The sequence below is a fragment of the Dreissena polymorpha genome, chromosome 12 (assembly GCF_020536995.1).
Source record: "Dreissena polymorpha isolate Duluth1 chromosome 12, UMN_Dpol_1.0, whole genome shotgun sequence".
In the NCBI taxonomy this organism is placed as follows: Eukaryota; Metazoa; Mollusca; class Bivalvia; order Myida; family Dreissenidae; genus Dreissena; species Dreissena polymorpha.
This window is the reverse complement of record NC_068366.1, coordinates 37,692,207-37,714,864: the sequence shown is the minus strand read 5'-3', so window position 1 is coordinate 37,714,864 and position 22,658 is coordinate 37,692,207. Positions and strand designations below refer to the sequence as shown.

Sequence of the window (22,658 nt, the reverse complement as noted above, 5' to 3'; positions counted from 1 at the left end):
CCACTCTTGTTGTCTTAACCCGTAGTTTAACAAATATTTCACGCAGACTATCTGCTACTATAAGTTTTACGTACACTTTAAGGCTTAACATGTTTTATCCAAAAAAAAAATCAGGCTTTCGAAATGCGATTAATATATGTTTGTTTTTTTATTTATCTCCCTTTAACTTTGGGAGAACGTAACCTACATATTAATAAACTGATAACGTTATTGACAAGTATTTTCTTCTTGCTTATATTGCTTATAAATTGTGTTTACTTGAGGCTTTAATGGCGGTCCGTAGGTAAAATGTTTCGTTTGTAAAACAAAACTCACATATCAAAAATCCTTTTGTCTGTTACATTGGGCAAGTCGTGATTCGACATGAAATACCTAAATGTCATATGCCTACCATACTATTATTAAGCGTAGGTTACCATACACGTTGGCTTATATACACACTAACATTAAATCGTCTGTGACTCCATATATTACTTCTAGCCCATTCCGAAGTTCGTTAAAATAACTAAAAAAAAATCAATGTCGGCAAAAGTCACTTATCTTCTATAAAATTGCATCATCATACTACTCAAACACAATTATCAAATTTCTTATATCATCATAACAGGCCTCATAATATTGCTCCTTGAAATCAAAGTGTAACGAATACCAAAATCCATTGAATCGTACGCTTTCGTTTCGTTAAACTTAACACAAAAATATTCTGTATAAGTGGCTGGGAACAAAATTTTGACCCATGACTTTTTCAGTTAAGCATATATTATAAAAGTGCTACATCTGACAAATCTAAATTTAAAATTTGAGCATCCAATTCCTAAAAATGACGAAGTTATGTCATTTTTTGTGTTTCATGTCATAAACGCAGAATAACGCCGTTTTGAATGAAATAACGTTTTAATTCAATAAGTATTATATCTTAATGTACGTGCTCATATAAGTTAGTGGCTTTTAGAAAAGACAAAATAAAATAATACCTATCGCAAAACTGTTTTAACAATGGCGCCTTTGTTAAGTATTTAATTGTATTTCAATTCTTGACTGTTGAATTATAAAGATATTTTCTTCAAAAGAAAATTGCTGAGGCACTGTTTGGCAAATCCTCGCGGAATGATTTTATGTTTTCTGTACATCCTGATTTAAATATTAAACTTGTATACTAAGTGGCGGTCACGTTTTAAACAAAAATTATCTATAAAGATTTAATGATTTAATAATATTAAGAAATAGAATGAAGGTAACTTATTGAATTATTCTGAAATGCATTTAGTGGCTTTAAGATTTTTGAAGTTTTATTAGCAGCCATCTACATGACAATGCAACATAAATTAAATCAATATTGCATATTCAGATACGGAACGATATAAGTGTTATTTCCACGTTGCATTCATCACAATGTATGGTACAATAGTAAACAGTACTTACAATAAGAGATATAATGCACAGTTTTATAGTTTGAAACTAAACGTGTTCTGGAACACACACTTATATTGTGGATAAATAATTGAAAAGATTCTTTCCAAATCACGTAGTAAATCAAATGTACATATTTAAATTAAACAATTGATACATGAAAATTGTCAGCATTTCATATAACGTACACAAATACTGGAATATATACATAACCAATGTACAATTGACAAATACAGCATGTCAACGAATTGTCTTCATAAAATACCGCTCAGGTTACATATTACGCAGGCCGTATCCTTTAATGATGTTTTAATAGATACATCAATTAGGGAGGATGCGGGCTACGACTCCTGCGAACGGGGTTCAAACAAACTAACAAAAATTTAATGTTAAAGTGTAGTTTGCGATCTATTGCTTCAGTGTGCCTTTAAGAATACAATTCCTTTCGCTTAAATGAGTTTTTGTCCGGTTTGCATACAATTTTCCGGAAAATACATTTTATAACATTTTTATGTTGAATGAAGTTCTTTTGTTTTACCTTGTGCTGTATAAGTAACTGGTCATTTACCAGCGGGTGTTAACCAGAAGTCCCCCCCCCCCCCGATAATGTTAATGTAGTTTTATTATTATCATATTGCCAATGATTTGACAAAAACAAAACGATCGGTGTATGGGTGAAAGCTTGTTTTCATCATTTTAAAAAGTATTTTATTTTACTTATACCAGTTTTAGAATGATATGTAAATGTTGTGGAGAGAGACTGTTGGATCATGAGCCATTCTGTGTCAATTGTGGTATTCAAAATCGTCAGATCAAAGAAGCTAAAGGTAATGAGAGTTAATTGAAATTGTATATCTTTATTTTATTTTTTCAATTTATGTATTGAAAACGATATACACGTGATTAGTTTTTAAACAATGATGAAGTTGGAAAAAGCTGAATATGCACTACAAATTTGGCGTTAATATCTTCCAAACACACAAAAAAAATATCCAAGAAATAAAGCTGAAAAATATTATTGCCCATGCAAATCTATGACATATATGACAGAATGTCTATGATGTGTTAATAAATATTTATTTTGATATTTATAAACTCGTCCACTGTTGGTGTATATTGAAAAGAAGGTCTGTTCAAGAAGTATGCTCTCAACATAGCTTTAGTGTAATCTTATCTTTTCAAAGCTTGTAACATCAGTTTTTGCATAGATATTGGAAAACTTGCCCTCGTAAAATGTGATGGGCATCTTAAAATACCAGGCAGTAAATGAAGTTCAATCAATAAATATTTCTAAAGGCTGGATTTAACATTTTTCCAACTTTGCTACATACTATTTTATTGAATGATTTAATTAATGTATATTGAAAAAAAAAATTACGAACTCTTAAACAATATTGATATTTTATGTTCATGTAGACCAAGGGGCTACAGGCGGCGTTGACGTACAACTTCGGACTAAACGAATAAACGACAATGCTGTTGAGTCTCATGTTTCGCACAGTAAGTGCTTTTCAGCTGACACATAATGTATACTTGACTATGGTACCATTTTTATCTATTATGTCCCTCTCTAAAATAAACAACAAACATAATGATGTTTAAACATGATTTGTAATAATTTTGTATATTGTACAAATTAAAATAATTGTTTATTAAAATGACAATTATTTTTGGTTATTATCTTTTATCATTTATTTTTGTTTCCAAATTAGTTAAAGGAACTAGAAAAGAATATAAAAAAATGAAGGCATTGCAATTCGATGAAACATCCAAACAGGGTATAATGTTCAAATGTGATACTGTATAGTTAAAGTCAAGAAATGGACGATACATTGCCAAAAAGCTACTGTAAAGGCCATGGGAAAACCTTGACAAAATATACTTGTAACTCGATACGGGCAAACTAAAGTTAATAAAAGTATTATTATTATTTTTGTTTAAACGATGCTGAAATATGTTATCCACAGACGAACATTTTATTGTAATTTAGATACAGTATGCAATACGCCATTATTTACTATATCAGAAGGCTAATTGCGTTATTATCGTATGATTCTTTCCTAAAATTAAGTGTAAGGCGAAATAGCAGATATTGCATGGTAGGTCGTCATGGTTCTTTACAAAAAATCATTTGATAAAAATGAACATATTTTAGTTTTAGTTAGGGATAGTCATAGAAAAGCGATTGTGATTAGTTTAGTGGCAGCAACTGGGAGTTTTATACGCGGCATTTTCCAATTTGTCTCGATCTGGATGATAGATGTGAATTCAAATGGCAAGATGCAAATTATGTTAACTAATACAAATTAATATTTGAAACTGTCTGATAAAAATGTAGTGATATTACAAACCATTTTGCGATATGCATATCAAAAATATATGCCTTATCTCCAAAAAATATATCAGTGTGCTTATGTTTTATTGTCTAGACTTAAATACTGATTAAACAAAATACTAATGGTAACATTTATATAAATATCATTATTATACAAAATTTTCAGTAAGGCGTTCTTATTGTTAAGTTGTGTTGTTTTTCCTTATAGTTGGTAGAGCAATCGCCAATAACACCGAAGAGATATGCAAGTTATAATCTGGTCTATGAAGAATATAAACATTTATCAATAACAATACATTTTAGGCAAATTATGCACATTACAAAGACATATTTATCTATTTTTTTTATAAAACTATGGATTTATTGCAGATCACTTTAAACAAAATAGTTCCAGACATCATTTCATACATGTGTGCATCAAGAATGTAACTAGTATCATAAAATCGAAGGAAATAATACAACTATGCACCTACCATTCAAATGCAGATTGAATCGTCTGCAGTTTGGTTTATCTGTTACAAGTTTGGTTTATCGACGTACGGGATAAGGCATGAATATGTTCCCGCTGATTGAAAGCGTATTTATATGCGCTGTCTCGCAGACGTAATTGATGTTTAAGATTGACATTTAAAACTGTGATATTTAAACAAAGTTTTCAATATTACAACATATTATATCTGCATCCTTTTTGTTGTTTATAGCCTTGTAGTATAATGTTTGAATAATAAAGATTTCGCATGTTGGAATCTCTTAAAAAAAAATAGCGTTTATATCTGACGCAGGTATTGATATGTGTTTATAAACAATAAAATGTTGTGAAAATATCCCGCCTTTATAAATCCATGGAATCGTCGTATGTATTAAACATATGTCCACATAACAAAAATGTATTTTGCTTTGTTCGATCACATTTGCTTAATGACATTGTACACATAAAGAAATAATTTTTAATACATATGTTGAAATTTTTTCTCATTCGGTATCCTTATTTAATTTGGTAAAAACTCGTGCATCGTTTAAAAAAAACACTTTTCGGCGACGTTAATACCACCATTTTTGTTCATGGTTTTGCTTACATTAAAGTTGGCGACCAGTTTTAAAAAAGAAACTTATAATTTTCAAAGCATGTTGTCTTAGTTAAAACAATGTATTATGTTTTAACATTGCCATATACATCCTCTGTAACCATGATTAGTGACCTGTCTCAGGATTTGTCAAAGGCTGTTTGGAGTACACATGCATTTCAATTATCTTTCGAATAACTGCTTAAGCATATCAAGTTAAAGTTGAGTAAATTTTGATTTTAGAACGTATATGTGGTTTAAATGATTAGAAATTATTCTGTTTCATAATGCTGTTAAGGATTTATAAAATTGTATGCACATTTTTTCATTTATCATTCGACCGTAATTTTGTAGACAAAGTAACAATTTATTCATTTATAAGAAAGACAATCAACACAATCTGGAGCAAAAGCGTTATAATACTTTATAAGTTATGTTTATAATCGATTATGCAATAAAAATGTCTTGCTTTTTAGATGAACGATTACAAAAGAAACACGCAAGGGTATTGTATTCATTTAATCCGGCATTAGATGATGAGCTTGCGCTTAAAGTTGGTGACGTAGTCGAAATCCTGTGTCAGGTAATGTTTCGTTCATCAGTTTCAATTTCATTTAAGTCGTTTGTACAGCTTTATTTTATTATATTTTTGAACAAAATATTCTCCTGCAGGACCCTAAGGGATGGTGGATGGCAGAGCTGAACGGCAAACGAGGCGTAATCCCTTCAAATTACGTAAAGATTATGGAAATAGGAGAAACAGCTAGAGCTCACGCAGCTGGTATATAGTCTAGTATAATTACTTTACGATCAACAGTGCGAGTTTTACATGTATTCATCATTTTCTGAATATTTGAAACTTACGCTCACAGTTACATGTAGGATTCGACTTGCCTATGTATATTATATATTACTTACTGTTTGTGTCAACTGTTAACATGAGATAGACAATCGAATGTAGAAACACGCAAGGGTATTGTATTCATTTAATCCGGCATTAGATGATGAGCTTGCGCTTAAAGTTGGTGACGTAGTCGAAATCCTGTGTCAGGTAATGTTTCGTTCATCAGTTTCAATTTCATTTAAGTCGTTTGTACAGCTTTATTTTATTATATTTTTGAACAAAATATTCTCCTGCAGGACCCTAAGGGATGGTGGATGGCAGAGCTGAACGGCAAACGAGGCGTAATCCCTTCAAATTACGTAAAGATTATGGAAATAGGAGAAACAGCTAGAGCTCACGCAGCTGGTATATAGTCTAGTATAATTACTTTACGATCAACAGTGCGAGTTTTACATGTATTCATCATTTTCTGAATATTTGAAACTTACGCTCACAGTTACATGTAGGATTCGACTTGCCTATGTATATTATATATTACTTACTGTTTGTGTCAACTGTTAACATGAGATAGACAATCGAATGTAGAAACACAATACATTATGCATTACATTTGTAAGTTTTCGGGGAAAAAAGTCACTTCTGTATTATTCATACATTTTTACATATTAAATAAACATTTCAATTGAAGACCAGTTATTAAAATTACATATATAAAATAGCGATCAGCGATTGTTTCATTCTTTATAAAGTACCAGTAAACGTTACTTTCCCCATCGCAAGAGTATTCTTTTCATTTAATCCGTTATCAGATGATTTGGGGCATCTTAAAATACCAGGCAGTAAGTAAAACGTCAATCAACAAACATTTCTAAATGCTGGATTTAACACTTCCAACTTTGCTTCATACTATTGTATTGAAGGCTTTAATTAATGTATCTTGAAAAAAATATACGAACTCTTATTAATAAATAAGCAATATTTATATTTTATATCCATGTAGACCAAGGGGCTACAGGCGGCGTTGACGTACGACTTCGAACTAAACGAATAAACGACAATGCTGTTGAGTCTCATGTTTCGCACAGTAAGTGCTTTTCAGCTGAAACATAATGTATACTTGACTATGGTAGCATTTTTATCTATTATGTCCCTCTGTCGGAGTTGTTGAAATGAAGTATTCAAAGGCAGTTTAGTATCAAATGTCAGCATTTAACAAAACAAATCCACTATGATCTCATAATTCAGTATACAGGCATGATCGCAATCAATAAATGTGTTTAGAACAACCAGAGTTGTCGTTATGAAATAAACAACAACCATAATGATGTTTAAACATGAATTGTATAGACGATTTAAACTACAATCAATGAAAATCCCTTGCTTTTAAGATGAACGCTCACAAAAGAAACACGCACGGGTATTCTTTTCATTTAATCCGACATCTGATGATGAGCTTGCGCTAAAAGTTGGTGACATTGTCGAACTTGTGAAGCAGGTAATGTTTCGTCGATGAATAATATACAAATCTCGTGTAAACAGTTTTATTATAATTATATTATTATTATTACAGTAACTACTTTTTATTATTATTATTATTATTATTATTATTATTATTATTATTATTATTATTATTATTGTAACATTTTCGTCCCTTGCACATACCTATGAATCAGTGTTCAGGATATGCTGTTGTGATGTGACAAATGATATGGTTCCGTCTGTCAGTCAGATATTTTGGTGTCTTTTAAAGGCCCTGTTTTAGAAATGCCCGTCTCATCCACGGCGTATGCAGCTCCATGTATTGGTCGACTATAGAGTTTCATTATCTGCAATTGTTTGTCTTAGCTGACATAAGCAAATCGCTGTTTTCTCTGCAGCAGTATATTGTTTATCAACTGGTAAGGATCACCACACAACAGGATGCCGATACCTATATTATGTCAATGATAATTCGCCTCGATAAACAAAATGAATGTGCTAAGGTTCTATCTACGTACCAGTTGCCTTTCTCTTCCATGCATTGTTAATGCCTATCTAATTATGGGTATAGTATGACTTGTTCTTACGTGGCTATACGTGTTGAACAATTTCACACGGAAAACTTAGAAAACTTTGACATAAACAAAGTGCTTTGCTGCAGGTCTGTGACGCGTGGTGGATGGCAGAACTGAACGGCAAACGAGGCTTGATCCCTGCTAATTATGTAAATGTTATCGAAGAAGGAGAAACAGCTGGAGCTAACGCAGCTGGTAAAATAATCTAATGTAGTCACTTTCAATTCACGGCGTAAGATTAAAGGGGCCTTTTCACATATTTTGGCATGCATTGAAGTTTGTCATTAAATGCTTTATATTGATAAAGGCTCGCTTACTAACAAAATTCCTGAACTCGTTTAATAACATATGTTATGATATGACAACTCGTGCCAGATCCTATATATATGTTATAATTACAAATATGAATATCAATTTAAAAATCAAAAATCATTCTAAGAGTGACGTATCTATTACATCGGCGTGCTTAAAGCACGACACCGTACCCGTGTAAAAAATTTCATAGGATTTACCGATCGAAGTTTCGCTTAAGCTTTGTAATCAGTAAGTCAACCATATGTAAATGCCTCTGAATATGCATTTTAAGTTTTGAGCAATCTCGGCAGGTTAAATAAAGATAAATATATTCCACGAACATCTATAGTACATTTTTTATATTGATGAGAATGTCCATCAGTCAATTCATGTTGCTAATGACAATTTCACATTACTTATTGACATTTGTATTGCTTCAAGACATCTCCGATCTGACATTTTACAGTTGCATGTTGGTAAATGACAAATGCTGTTTGCATGGTTGTTATAAATAAAACACATACTGCAACTCTGTGCTCGTGTTTGCTTCCTTACAACACTTGGTGGTACATACTACTAGTGTTATTGCCCTTATTAGATAAACAAAAATAACTTTGAATTCTTAAGTGTTATTGAAAACGCATCCATTTGTTATCATGATTATTTAAATATAATCGTGTTTTAGTGTTTACGTTACAACTTTACACTAGTAATTACCTCAGTAATCATACAAAGATATATATATATATATATATATATATATATATATATATATATATATATATATATATATATATATATATATATATACATTATTTCGTAAGACGTGAATCAACGTATGAATGAAATGTCACTTAAGAATTTGTTTTATGTTTTCATATAAAGCGACAAACCATAAATATGGGCAGTTTCACGCAAATGCTCGGGAATTCTAAAGTCCAAGCTTTGTCTTGACTTGTTAGCCACCGGCTAATTTTCGTCGACACGAAAAACATGGCCTTGCGGAAACGTATACTAAAGCAAAATCCTTGGGCCGAATTGCTGTATAGTTAATACGTTAGTATGCCAGTTTGTTCATACGTCCGTCCCTGCCAATTAATCACTATGTACACAGATCCATATGAATCGTCAGGAGATATTGTGTTTTATGTATACAGTTTAATGCGGTTTATTAACTGGCATCGTATTACCGCATCGACATTTCGAATTATCGACCTTTAATTTCAAGATGATTGTGATAAGGCGAGATCATGATGCGAGAATGCGATATCCTGACCGCATTACCGCCTATGAATCTAAAAGTCTTCATCCCGGAAACTATTGAACCTCTGCTCTGACTTAGTTTTCTCCCGTCAATACTTCTTTGCTGTTCATTAGTTAATATATGTTATCTAATAACGCATAATCATGCAAGAAAGCTCCGCGAGGTCGCTACTCGCTCGCTGGATTTACCAGCAACACAGTCAAATGCAGTAGACAAACAGAGAATGTAAACATAAATAATTAAATGAAGTATGAATAAACATTCCAATGTTTCAGTAAGCAAGCAGAAAATTTAAAACCATTTATCTATTTCACGTAAAAGAAGCAATATTTCTAAAGGGGCTAAAAATAATCATCAATAAGCATGACCGATACTTGTTCCACCACATATGCAAGAAACAAAATGCAGTTTCCAAGTAACATTGTGCATATGCAAGTAAATACAACATGGATCTACATAAGCAGCATGCGTGAACATGGTAAAACTCTTGCATATGTATCGACCTATTTTATACCTCTGAATTATTGTATTAACTGTGGTTTTTTGTAAGCAGATCATGTCTGAGACACTTAACTGGTTGTTGTGTCCAGTGACATTTAGCAGGTATAAAGATGTCATATGGACATATCTTTAGTTTGTACGTGTTCTTCGTAAAGATAAAATACAAAAATTTAAACAATTACTGCACAGGTTACACGAATATTTTTATTAATATACAATTTATTTATTTATTTTCAGACAAGCAGGCGGACGACTTTGCGGATGGTGAGTTATGCATGACGGTCACGCAATAATACAAGTTCCCTGGGTTTTATTAACTTTTCCAATGTACTTTTTATGCACTTGTTTTTTATCCGAGACCTCCCTATTAGTCCGTCATTCATGTCGAGGATGTTTGCCCATGCGGTAGGTATATATGTTAGCGTTGTGTTTCGCTTGTGTGTTATACAACTAACCGTGTGATCAAGCTTTAATGAGTGAATCTTTTTTTATGAAGCCGACACAAGTTTTTAATAGTCATGATTGAAAGCTTTCCCGATAGTTCGGTCATATATATATATATATATATATATATATATATATATATATATATATATATATATATATATATATATATAAATCACATACGTATAAAAAGATTAGACTAATGATAACATTTTTTTCAAGTTAAAAATAATTTAGATACAGTAGGTTTCTTTATGCTGTAAAACAAATGTGTTATGCTATATATCACACTGCGAAATTCGGGCTCAATGCGGAAAGTGTGTTTCTGACATGGTTCTTTTCCAGATGTATTCTGGTTAGTTTTAAGTCATAGCCAGTCTGTCATCGCTTTACTTTAATCGTTTTAATATACGATCTGCGAAAAGCATTGGCTAGATTTCAAAATAAAATTTAATTCACTAAGTTAGAAATGTTATATTCTAAGCTGGTTCAATAGCTCTCGTCCGTCGCAAAATAATAGTCCACTAAGATTTGTTTTTCTATATTTGTTTTGTTTAAACTTTAAATTATTGTAATATCAATACTCACATTTGTCTTAGTTTAAAACATATATATTTGTTATTTACCTATTTATGTTTCGAAATTAATCAATGCAATATTTTAAAGTAATTAAAATTCATACATCGCTTAAATGTGTTACGGTGTAAAATTGAATTGAATTATGGCATCTAAATGATTAGTAAAATAACTGTTAAATGTTTGTTTGAGAAATGTTGTTTCAATACAACACCTGAATTCTTGCAAAGATGAAGACCATTCTGTTGTGATAGGATTTATACGAAAACTATCTGATAGATAGACATTTAATGTGCCGATGAGGATGGGCGCAATATAAGCAATTTGGTTGCAGCGGTTTTAACAATGGTTCGCATATTATCTGATGGACAGCCGTTTCGGGCGATTTTTAACAAGTGGTCGACTTTTCAAAAGAAAATGAAGCATCCAATATTGACAGTTGTCAGGGGCTCTTATTTGACAGCGACTGTGCAATACTGATAAATGTATTATTGGATTGTCGTATATATATCAAACGTATTGTGTACGCTTTGTAAGTAATACAAATGATAATCAAACTCTCAAACTCCAGGAACAGTATCAGTAGAGAAATCCCATCTAACACCCGTTGTCTTTAATTAAAGACAAGTGACCAATGATCCATGCAATACGGGAAAATGCATACGATACACGTATTCCACAATGTATCGATGAGAAGCATTACACACGCGTAATTATTTTACCAATTTACCAATAGTCCATACACGAATCTATATTGTTGCATTTTTTAGTCTGTTAATGTTATTTCTTTTGCTAAAAATAATATTTGATTTATTTTGTAAATGGTATACATTGTGATTTCCGAAAATTGTCATTTAATCAAGCTGTCAATATTTCGATTGGTCGGCTCGGAAGCCCTCAACTTTGCATGATTGTAGAAAACCCCACTCAATCTCAAAGTTGTTTTGTAGTCTATAGGCTCTGACATTCAAGTGAAACATGCTGTTGTGATTTTTTTATTTAACAATGTCGATGGTGTTTTTGTATTGCACATGACGTTGCTTTCAATTTGACTTTATATATATATATATATATATATATATATATACGAAGTTAGTGTTAAATACAAAAACGTGTATTAAGCGATGCTATGAAAACCTTTGCGACTAGCCTCGAATTCTTTTAATCCCATTTTTCTTTCATTTTACTGGCATTATTATGAAAATGGTATTGGTTAAACAACACAAGGTGAAAGACATCAAATGAAGTGGTAAAAACAAACAGTATAGCGCTTCATTATATTGCGCCTAGTCACTGTTTTGAACAAAGTGGAAATGGAGCTTAAATTACTTCACAGGGTTGTAGAACGTTAGTTAAGACAGGACGACGTCAGCTAGTCTTCCAGAATAATAACATCGAAATATAAATTATATATATTTGATATATTGTCATTGTAATTGTTCCGGTTGGTGATAAGTTATTTGGCGGCGTAGTATAGTTTTTAAAGGTTATAACACGGTTATGGTGTGTCAGTGGCGCGTATTGGAACACCTTCGGTCGAGTTGCCAGAGGGCTCTAGCAAATGTGCCAATGACTCCGCAAAAGTATCAATACGACCCTTGTTACTGGTTTATTACATACATTTTACTCAAAGATATATGCATAACAATAAATGTAAACATTTTCATAATTTACCAGTATTTATGAAGGTCAAATCAATACATTGTTTGCATAAGTAAGTTCTTTTGTAAAGAAAAGTACGTCATAAATAACGTAACCTAATATGATGTCATATGGCTATGTGTGTTAACATACAAATAAAAGGGTAATTGATATATAACACGCGTTTTTTTGCGGATGGCCTTCTTAAGAATACTTTCTACATTCTACTTTAAGTCTTAACAAATGAGCTCAGTATAAGTCCGCGATTTTGTTACCGTCTAATTACAACAACCAAGCCGCTCAAATTTAAAAAAGTACGGTATTTGCCACTTTGCCACCGAAACAGTAACATTGAACGACATACATATCATAAATAGATGTATGACATTCTTAAGTCCCTTCAACGAACTCATAACATAAAAATATTACAATACGGTGCATTGTTGTCTCATGTGGTATATATTAGCAATTCACAAGTTGTTAAACTGTTGACAATTTAAATGTTAACATGTATATAAGACTGTATTTATGCCAATTAAAAATTATACTTTTTCATAGTAATAGAAATAGAGAACCGTTGTATAAATGCTTAAACGTCTACACGCTGTCAACAGACTCAGTACACATCTATTGAATTATATGTGTATATATATTATTAATACACATTATCGATTACCTAAAGTATTTAAATATCATTATGTGATTTTTTTGTAGACTTAAGTGACCTTGAAGATGGGAGTGATTTCATTGAAAATGAAGACCTTGTAAGTTTGAATTGTGATTTTCTCATTTTATTTAAAGCATGTTATTTAAAGTACAAATCCCCGTTGGATTATGAATTAAAAAATGTTTAGTACATCGTCTTCATGTAAAAATATAGGTAACTGAAAAGGAGTTCGAGGATTATCAAAAAGTACTTCATCAATGTGGATACATAGAACTTATGACGGGGCTTGACAAAATTAACACTGCGTGGAAGGATATCAAAATAAAAATTGCAGTTACTGGTAAATCTGGTAGTGGTAAATCAACTCTGATCAATGCATTGCTAAATCTGAAAGATGATGACGAGGGAGCCGCAAAGACAGGTTGCGTTGAACCAACCTCTGAACCAACACCTTATCCACACCCCAACAATAGGAACCTTGAGGTGTGGGACTTACCCGGAGTCGGAACCCCAAATTTTCCGCAGAGTACCTATCTTAAACAGGTAAATTTTCAACAGTATGATTTTATCATACTAGTTTCTTCAAAGCGGTATACGACAAATGATACCTGGCTGGCAAAACAAATAGTTGAACAATACCCAGGCGCAAATTTGTTTTTTGTGAGAACACAAGTAGATAGCGATCTGTACAATATGAAACAGGGAAAAAGGCGTGGGTTGATAAAGGAAGAGGAGAAAAAAACACTTGATAACATAAAAGATGAAAACCTTAAAAACCTCCAGAAAGCAAATATAGAAAATCCACGTATATTTTTGGTTAACAGCCATGATGTAAATGTTTTCGACTTTGGAAAGTTGTCCAGCATGCTTATCGACAAGGTAAAACTTGAAAAACGGGGCGCCTTAGTACTTTCCCTGTCTGTTGTTTCCAACGAAGTTGTGAATGAAAAAATCAAACAACTCAAACACAGAATCGGCCACACTTCCAAGTGCGCTGCAATGGCAGCCATAAACTCAAACAGAGTGCAGAATGAACGATTAGAAATTGACATTTTAAGAAAAGAAGTTAAATTTTACAAGTATCAGCTTGGAATTGACTCCAACTCTTTGACAATTCTGGCTAGCCGATTTAATATTGACATTGAAGATCTTTACCTTAAAATGAATTCCCAGTCGCATGCAATACTGCAAGGTTTCGAATTCTTTTATAGCAGATATGACAAAATCGGTTCGAAACGTGGAAGTATCATTCCATTTATACGAACTAGAAAATACCAGAGGCAGTGCGGTCGGGTTCTCAAAAGCATGTTGGACATATGCATAAAAGAAAACCAAAGCCTTCAAACAAACTTAGCAATAATGTCGCAAGAAGAATATAATTAAAAGCATATGAATACAAATGAGAATGCCGCGTAAACGAACAATACTGTTTAATATACTTATCGAACTTACTAAATAAGGAATCAAATGCGGCGTATTGACTAACATTTATTAATAAACGTCAACACTAATGACGCTTTTAAGATGATGCAATGTAAACATACATGTATTTCAAAAACGTACACAACCAAATTTTCAATCAAGGCACTTGATAATTGCTGTTTTACGAACGTTTACGAATTGACGGTTTTAAACAATGAAATGCAAAATCATTAATAGAAATCAGGGCATAGGTAAATTTCAGTTACGTAAATTGAGTATATATCATACTTTATACGTTTGTATATAGCTACATGTTGCAATGTTATGAATGCCTGCATTGCATTTTGAACAAACTTGTAAAAAGTACAAAATGTGTGTAAATTTGTCATTGTTCAATAACGCACTATTTTCTCCACTATTTGATTTCCATCCCATCTCCACTTCCGATTTGTTTCTTTAAGAATTGCATTTGACTGTGTTGTATGAATAATGATCCCCAAAGCGTTAGTCTTTTACTTAAGACTAAGCGACCAATTACCTTCACAATACAAACTTACACGAAAAAGGATGAAACTGGTGTAACCGTTAAAAGAAGTTAATTTATAGCATGTGTCTTTTTTACTATTTTTGTACATAATGTTTTCGATGATTCCCGTAATATCTTTTATGAATCTGTAATTGGCAAACCACGTACTTTTGAAGCAGATTGAACGTTCATGCTATGTATATTTAAGATCATTTTTAAATATGTTTCAAGAATAATTTTTAAATGAATGAATATTTTCGCGAGAGACTCAATTGAATGTTGACTTATGAAATATTTACTTATAAATCTGCAATATTCATTGAAGATGTTAACATGGAGCGCTCGGAAGATTTATTTTTATCCCACTTTTACAGCGATTTCGGTTGATTAAAGCCCCGTTGATTAAATTTCTGCTATAATCAACAGCACGAAATGACGTCATATATCCAGCGAAATCATCCAGTTAAACCGATTTTGACTAAATAAAAAGGTTAACTGAATAAAACGTGGGATAAATAGAATAATAGATTAGTGTTTATTATAGATCAGATATATCCTGCTCGGCACGAAAACGAAAAAGCACTCGCCAAGGCTCGTGCTTTTTGATTTCTAAGACTCGCATGATAAACCTGATCTATAATCAACACTAACCTATTATTCTCTATGTATCTTAGTGGTATCTTATATGTGATATGTATAAATTACACGTTGCTTGTTAAATGATTTTAATTTATAACTCCATTGCATGCTTTGTAAGTTCAATATAATTGTCTGTAACTGTGTAGTGTATGGTTCTTACATATCATCAAGCTTGATTCATTAAAATTGTGAGAGTCAAACTTTAAATGCTACTGTTACTATTGTTTATTTTTTATTGTGTTGTATTTATTGATTGATGACACTACAATCTCTCTACTGTAGGTATGTAGTAGTTGTAATAATATGTATTTTTGGCAAAGATTATCATAATTAAGATGTATTACAAATTGAGCCTTTGCATGCCACTAGTTGAACGACAGGTGTTATATATATTTTTTATCATACAAATGCTCCTTAATTTTTTCATAACATAAATTATTATGCTCCATGTGTTTTTAATTGTTATGTTGTCTTCGTTATTAAGCCATTATTCTTTCTTTTTTGGTCGTTTTGGACTTAATATCGCATGTGATAAATGTGTCTTCGCAAATGTTCCTAAATGTGAAGTGTTTTTGAAAAGATATAAACAATATATTGAATTTCATTATTTTAATGCTAACACGGTATTGAATATTGTAAAAATTATACAGTCATCTTTTTTCTAAGGTCGTAAAGTTTGTTATATGTTTTATTCCTCGGTCATAATCAATAGAAATTACTAATCTTTTAACCACTCACTGTTATAAATTTATATTTTCAAATTAATTGACCCTTTCATGTAGTTGTTTTGTATGATGATCTTATTTTAACAGAACACAATTATTCAATAACATGAAACGAAATACATTTTCTCTACTTATTTTTCTTACTATGTTTCTCTATCCCAATAACGTTTAGCCAGATCACCTTTTATTAATGTCAACGGTCATATATAATTGTTTATTTCTTACCTCCGCGTTCACAATCTTGATATAATATTTTCCTGTCTTTTATTTCGTCCTGTTTAAAATTTCAGATGAAGTTAAATATACGTTTTGATATATCATTCAATATAAAGGTAGAAGGGTTTGGTAACACTGAAAACGGATTAATAAGTTATAGTGATACTTATTGTGTAATGATTGATTTACAACTTAGCTGTCTAACATATGCTATAGAACCGAACATAATTATGCATTAGTTTTTCGTCTCATGTTATGTTATTGTGTGAGTTGTGTGAACACCTATTATCCAATAATTACTGATTTGGGCGACATTAATAACACAGACGATGTTGATATAGGCGGCTAAGACTTTGCTCAATGTCAGCTGTGCTATAATGTATTGATTTGATATGTACCGCCTATTGAGTTTCCAATTTTAGTAACTTATATAAATATACTAAAAATTAAAGCAAAATTAATAGCGCTTACATTTAATAATGAATTGTAGTATTATGTAAAATTCGTATACATATAATATATATTATAATTTAACTTTTGAAAATATAGTAAATATATCTTTTATCAAACGGACATAAAATATTTCGTAAAACATCAAAAAGAAAACGCAAAATTTAATATGTATTCCTTACAAAACGCAAACATGCATGAGCATATGTTATTCCGTTCCAGCCCTATGCAGGCGCATATGATATTTTGTTCCAGACCAACAAAGTAACATGAAACAGATGCTTAAATGATTAATTACCGGAGTGCAATTATGAAAACATAATGTGAATATGTATTGCTTGCAGACCAGCAATATGACGTGTACCTACAAAAATAATTCTCCTGAAGGCTCATATACCTAACAGATGCCGAAATAATTAATATACATAATACTGTTTTTTTTTCCACTTTTTGGGAAGATAGCCCATGGCTTTGGAATTGGGAATTTTATCGGCATTTTCATGAAATTGGGAAAATAAATTCATTAGCCTTTTTTTTCCACACGAAAAGTCCACTGATTAGGGAAATACTAAATTTGATTTAACTCTTTATAATCATTCAAATTAAAAGAAAAAAATCTTATAATACTTTGTTAGATGTAATTGAATTAAAATTGAAATAAAATACACATAAGACTTCTTTCTAAAAAAAAATATAAAAAAATAATAATTTGTTTTTTTGTTTTTTTTTGGCAATTGGGATTTTTTTGCTACATTTTGGGAAAAAAGTATACTTTTTGGGATTGGGAACATAGCCGAATTTCGGCTATAAAATCGGGCCAAAAAAAACCCTGTAATAGACATCAAAATGATTAATTATCAGAGTGCAATTTCCATACTTCTAGAATTATTCGCTAATCAACACTAAAACACAGTATAATGTAATCTAGGCCAATTCCTACTACGTGATTTATTCAGCATAACAGTGTATCAGCCGACAAACAATGACCACGTGCGAGGACGGAGTTTTATTGACTAACCAAAAATTGAATATGGAGATGTTTGTTTGATGAGCAGATAGCTCGCAGTATATAGCTCGCATACTTTGTTAGAAAAGAATCTGAGCATAGACTTAGATGGACACGAATATTACATCGGACTTGGATTCATCTATCATTGTGCTGTTGTATATTTAATTATACAGATAAATTGAACATATTAGAATGGGCCCGACTTGCCATATTCGCCACGTAATAAACTGAATTCACTCAGTTGTTACGATTAACGTCATTACGGCAAATTGCGCATGACGTTGTTAGTATTAGTAGAACGAACATGTTTGCGACAAATGTAAGTTCATGTATTAACAAACAAGTGGTACACAATTCTTAAAATTACACCAATGTAGTTAATTGCACCAAATTATAAAGGTTCATCGTTTTCACGCATTTAAAATGCTATACATCTAGTGCCTCATCATTTGTTTCTTACTAGTTATCTATGCATTGTTTATATGAATATGTAACTGCATTATAATAAATGTTATTGTTCTATATATCATGTGTCTCATGAAATACTTTAACATTATACTGATGGGTATACTTCAATAAACTAGTTTGTAGTCAATAACTGATTTTTATTGAGGTTATTGTTGTTTCGTCTTTATTCAACGTTAATATTTTTAATGACATTTAAAATGAACTAAGCAATTGTAAAACTATTTGAAGACCAATAGTGTAATCTAACTGTAAGTTGTATTATTTTCCTGAAATAAGTACTATCATGGTCATTTGATTTGTCAATGATTAAAGATTTATATTTGTTGGAAGTAAAACATTTGTTTCTACAATAACAGATTGCTGTATATGTACAGTATGAGTGTGTGTGGAATGTGTGTAAGTGTCTGTATAATGTTATGCATTGAAATATCTGCCTCTATTATAACATCACATATAATATATCAAGCAATTTTAAAAATGTATTAAAGGAACTATATTATATGCTAACCGATTAACTTGTATTTTTACAATAAATTTTGTGATATATGGAGATGAATAAAAGCTTCATAAATGTGTATGTGTTTGTGAAATGTGCGTTTTGGGTCTGTATAATGGTATGCATTGATATATCTACCTTTTTTATATAGAAATACCAATATCAGTCAAGTTGAAAGATTTGTTAAATGAATTATTTGTTATGAAAGACGTGATCACATTACGTATATATTGGACGCATGCGACTTATAATCGAACACGGCCTAGATATAGCAAACATTAACCTTCTGACAAAGTGTCGTCAATATTGAGGGACACATGTGGTTTCTTGAGTTGTGTCAAAGTTGAACGCACATGACACAAATTCAAACTTGTCGAACATATGGTCAATATTAACTTTCGAACATGATGGTTATAAATGCAGCTTCCTAACTGATTAAAGTTTATTCATAGATTCGATCTAAGGCCTACGTTTTGAATCCACGTCACCAGATTCAAGCCCTAGCTTAATATTGTAAAGATAAACAGTCCGAACAAGTTTCATCAAGATTGAGTCAAAGATATGCCTCTACAGTGATGGCAGTGTTGTTCTAAGATTTGACTTGGAAACTTACTTTTTGGAAGCACATGGCCGAAATTAAAATTTCACGAATGTATTTTCATGATAAACATTCTGAGCAAGTTTTGTTTAGATAAAATATGAAAATGAGACCTCTGGTGCAAAATCGAGCTGAAGGTTGTCGTGTCAAGATACACACCATACGACGACGGACGCCAGACATAGGATGCCTAAAGTAGCTTACCATGCGCTCAGGCAAGTTAAAAAGCAAAGTTGCCTAGACAAAAAAATTATTTAAGATTGTTTAATTACCTTCACAGTATTGAATCACAAAATATAAAACCCGACAAAAAGAAACAAACTGTATAAGTTACTGTGAATACCCCCTCCCCCAAAAAAGCGAGACATTTTAGCGGTGAAATATGTGAATCGCTCAGAATTCAGACTCTGTCGGTGTGTCGATCCGTCTGTCCGTCGATTTGTCGATTTATATAGTGCTATAATTTTGTGGTACGAGCAACACTCGTATGTCTTTATCGATCTGATTGCTAATTCAAATAAAGAATCACAATAAAGTGTAAATGTCCAAGACACTTATTATTCTCCGTGATCCATAACTTGAGTTATTTGTCCATGGGTTATAGCAGACACAATGTTGTGAAGGTTTTTCTCATGATTTTGACAACGCTTAAGTTATACATTTGTATTAGACGCTAACAAGGTCATGATTTGTTTTGGTTACTCTATCATACATATGGAAACGAATGGTTTACGTACCGACTAACCGACCGAACTATCGACAGACAGGTGAAAAACAATATACATCTAATTCTTTGTAGCGGTAGGGTGAGAGCATAATAAATAGTTTTATGGAAACTGAGAATTATTTTTATTGTTTTATAAAATTGTACAATTATTGGAATGAAAATATAGTAAAACTTTATGTTAAAGAGGAACTTATGAACATGAATAGCTTTGACCAGGAAATAGATATCCAGGAATGTACCAATACGATCAGTGCTCTTTACTCAAACAGTTCGAAAATATGTTCATGCAAAAATATTGTTTTTCACTATTATATTCCTGTATAATAAAATTGACGAGACTCCACAATTTTATTTTATAAAACACAATACATGGAAATATACATGGAATTATATACGGTTATTTCAGGAAGCCTTCAGTATTCATCGATTAAGATATTTTTCGTGACATTTCATAACCGAATTTGTACGCAAGTTTAAAACGTCCGAATACCTGATCATTCTATCAACAGCAAGTATTTCATTAACTTTAAATCAATGGGGAAAAGACGCTCTGATTAGTTACATTTAATACATTTGTATTGATTTAAAACAAAATTAGGTTACGATCAGTCAAACACGAAAAAATCCAAACGCGTATATCCCCACGAAACTGTTCAATTGTTTGAGTTTACATTACCTTTACAGTCTAAATTAGGACAAAATAGGACAGATACTAGACCAAAGAAAATAAATTGGAATGTTTGGTTGCTGTAGCTAAACCAGAATCGCGTATATAACAAATCTTCATTGAAAACATTGAAATGCTAGAACAGTATTATTTAGCTGGAATTCAAATTATCTGTTTTTGAACGTGAGATGTTTTTAATACCATTTTTTAAAAGAACTCTCAAACCATAGATAGAGAGAGCAAAAATGCCTCACAAAATGATAAAACAATAAACAGTTGGAGTCAAAACATCGTATGCGATTTTAAAGGGGCCTTTTCGCAGATTACCCATATATCTATATCTGCTATTTTTCTTAGTAAATATGACCTAGAAATGAAGTATATACACTTTCTACTGACACATTTCTGCATATAAGTACTAAAAGCACGTTTAATTGACATTTCGCCTGAACGATGATCGCTCCGCCTATTTAGTCACGTGGCTTAGCGGTTAGAAAACCTAGAAAACCTAGACAAGCTAACACCAAAGAAGCTTCTTTGCCTATAGATTACGCGACATTCCGGATGATTTTTATGGACTTTTTTGCACCCTATACCATCGGTAAAAGGGTTTGTGTGTATATATATTATGCCAATGCACAAAAATATAAGTTTATAAAGAACATAAGCTATGTATAACGTGTATTTCGGTACTTTAAACACGCTCCCTAACGCTTGCCCCTTTAACGAAATTTAACCTGTTATTAAGTGTAATGCTAGTATTAGTAATAAATTAACATCTCTACACTACCCACTTGATTTACGAAAATACTAACGGAACATTTTGTCCACATGTATTTGACACAAACTGGAATTTTGCTTAAGCTGTACACGCTTTCTGACGCCGAGCGGGTACCGAAATCCCACATGTTACTAGTATTACGTATCAACGTGATATAATAATACTATTAAACAATGATTATGGGACATTTATCAATCATCATAATTGAAGGAGCTGAACAACTAAACGGTGGGATCGATACGTTGTTATTCAAATAGTAACATCAAATAGTTTTCTCTTGTTTTGTTACGCTACGCAAATACCAACATTCCCTGTTAGTGTACATATACACGTGACAGGGGGATTTCGGTAATGTTATTAATTCTACAAATTGAGGCTTCAACTCGCAATTGTCAGGACCACCTTTCCGCGTTGGAAATTGTATAAATTCCTATAATGTATATATCTAGATAACGACTGTCCGAGTTACATTAACCTTATTTACACCGTTTCCTTATATTTCATTGCCAATTGTTTCAAACAAAATAAACGAAACTTGTGAATAAATAAAAACTAGGCATACTGCTTGTCTAAAAAATGGCGGACAGGTCGTTAGCAACCGGTCTCGTTCTTCCACTCGCATCACCAACGCAATCACAAACACCTCGTTTGCCCGTCTAAAAATAAAAACGCACTGTACAATGACGTGACGTGCTAAGCTAGACAGACAAAGCGTAAACAAAATGGCGGGACCTGCATCATAAAACACGAAATAGTTAAGTAAAACATGTTTGTATATATCGTTTACCTGAATTGTGCGTAGTTCTTTTTATACATATAACCAATACAATATTCGTTTTT

General features: G+C 31.9%; 1 protein-coding gene across 1 annotated transcript; it reads left to right on the top strand.

Moving 5' to 3' along the window:
• The first annotated feature begins 2,143 nt into the window (after positions 1 to 2,143).
• LOC127852534 (dynamin-binding protein-like) lies at positions 2,144 to 15,433 on the top strand. The gene is made up of 10 exons (XM_052386489.1): positions 2,144 to 2,237; positions 2,827 to 2,910; positions 5,286 to 5,392; positions 5,950 to 6,058; positions 6,654 to 6,737; positions 7,042 to 7,148; positions 7,794 to 7,902; positions 10,004 to 10,030; positions 13,142 to 13,191; positions 13,308 to 15,433. The coding sequence occupies exons 1-10, from the start codon at positions 2,144 to 2,146 to the stop codon at positions 14,475 to 14,477; spliced, it is 1,941 nt and encodes a 646-aa protein (XP_052242449.1). The 3' UTR covers positions 14,478 to 15,433.
• The last annotated feature ends 7,225 nt before the right edge of the window (positions 15,434 to 22,658 follow it).

Coding starts and splice junctions, on each gene's coding strand:
- LOC127852534 (XM_052386489.1), top strand. CDS start 2,144: ATGATATGTAAATGTTGTGGAGAGAGACTGTTGGATCATGAGCCATTC. Junction 2,911..5,285: donor TGAGTCTCATGTTTCGCACA/GTAAGTGCTTTT, acceptor CTTGCTTTTTAG/ATGAACGATTACAAAAGAAA. Junction 13,192..13,307: donor TCATTGAAAATGAAGACCTT/GTAAGTTTGAAT, acceptor GTAAAAATATAG/GTAACTGAAAAGGAGTTCGA.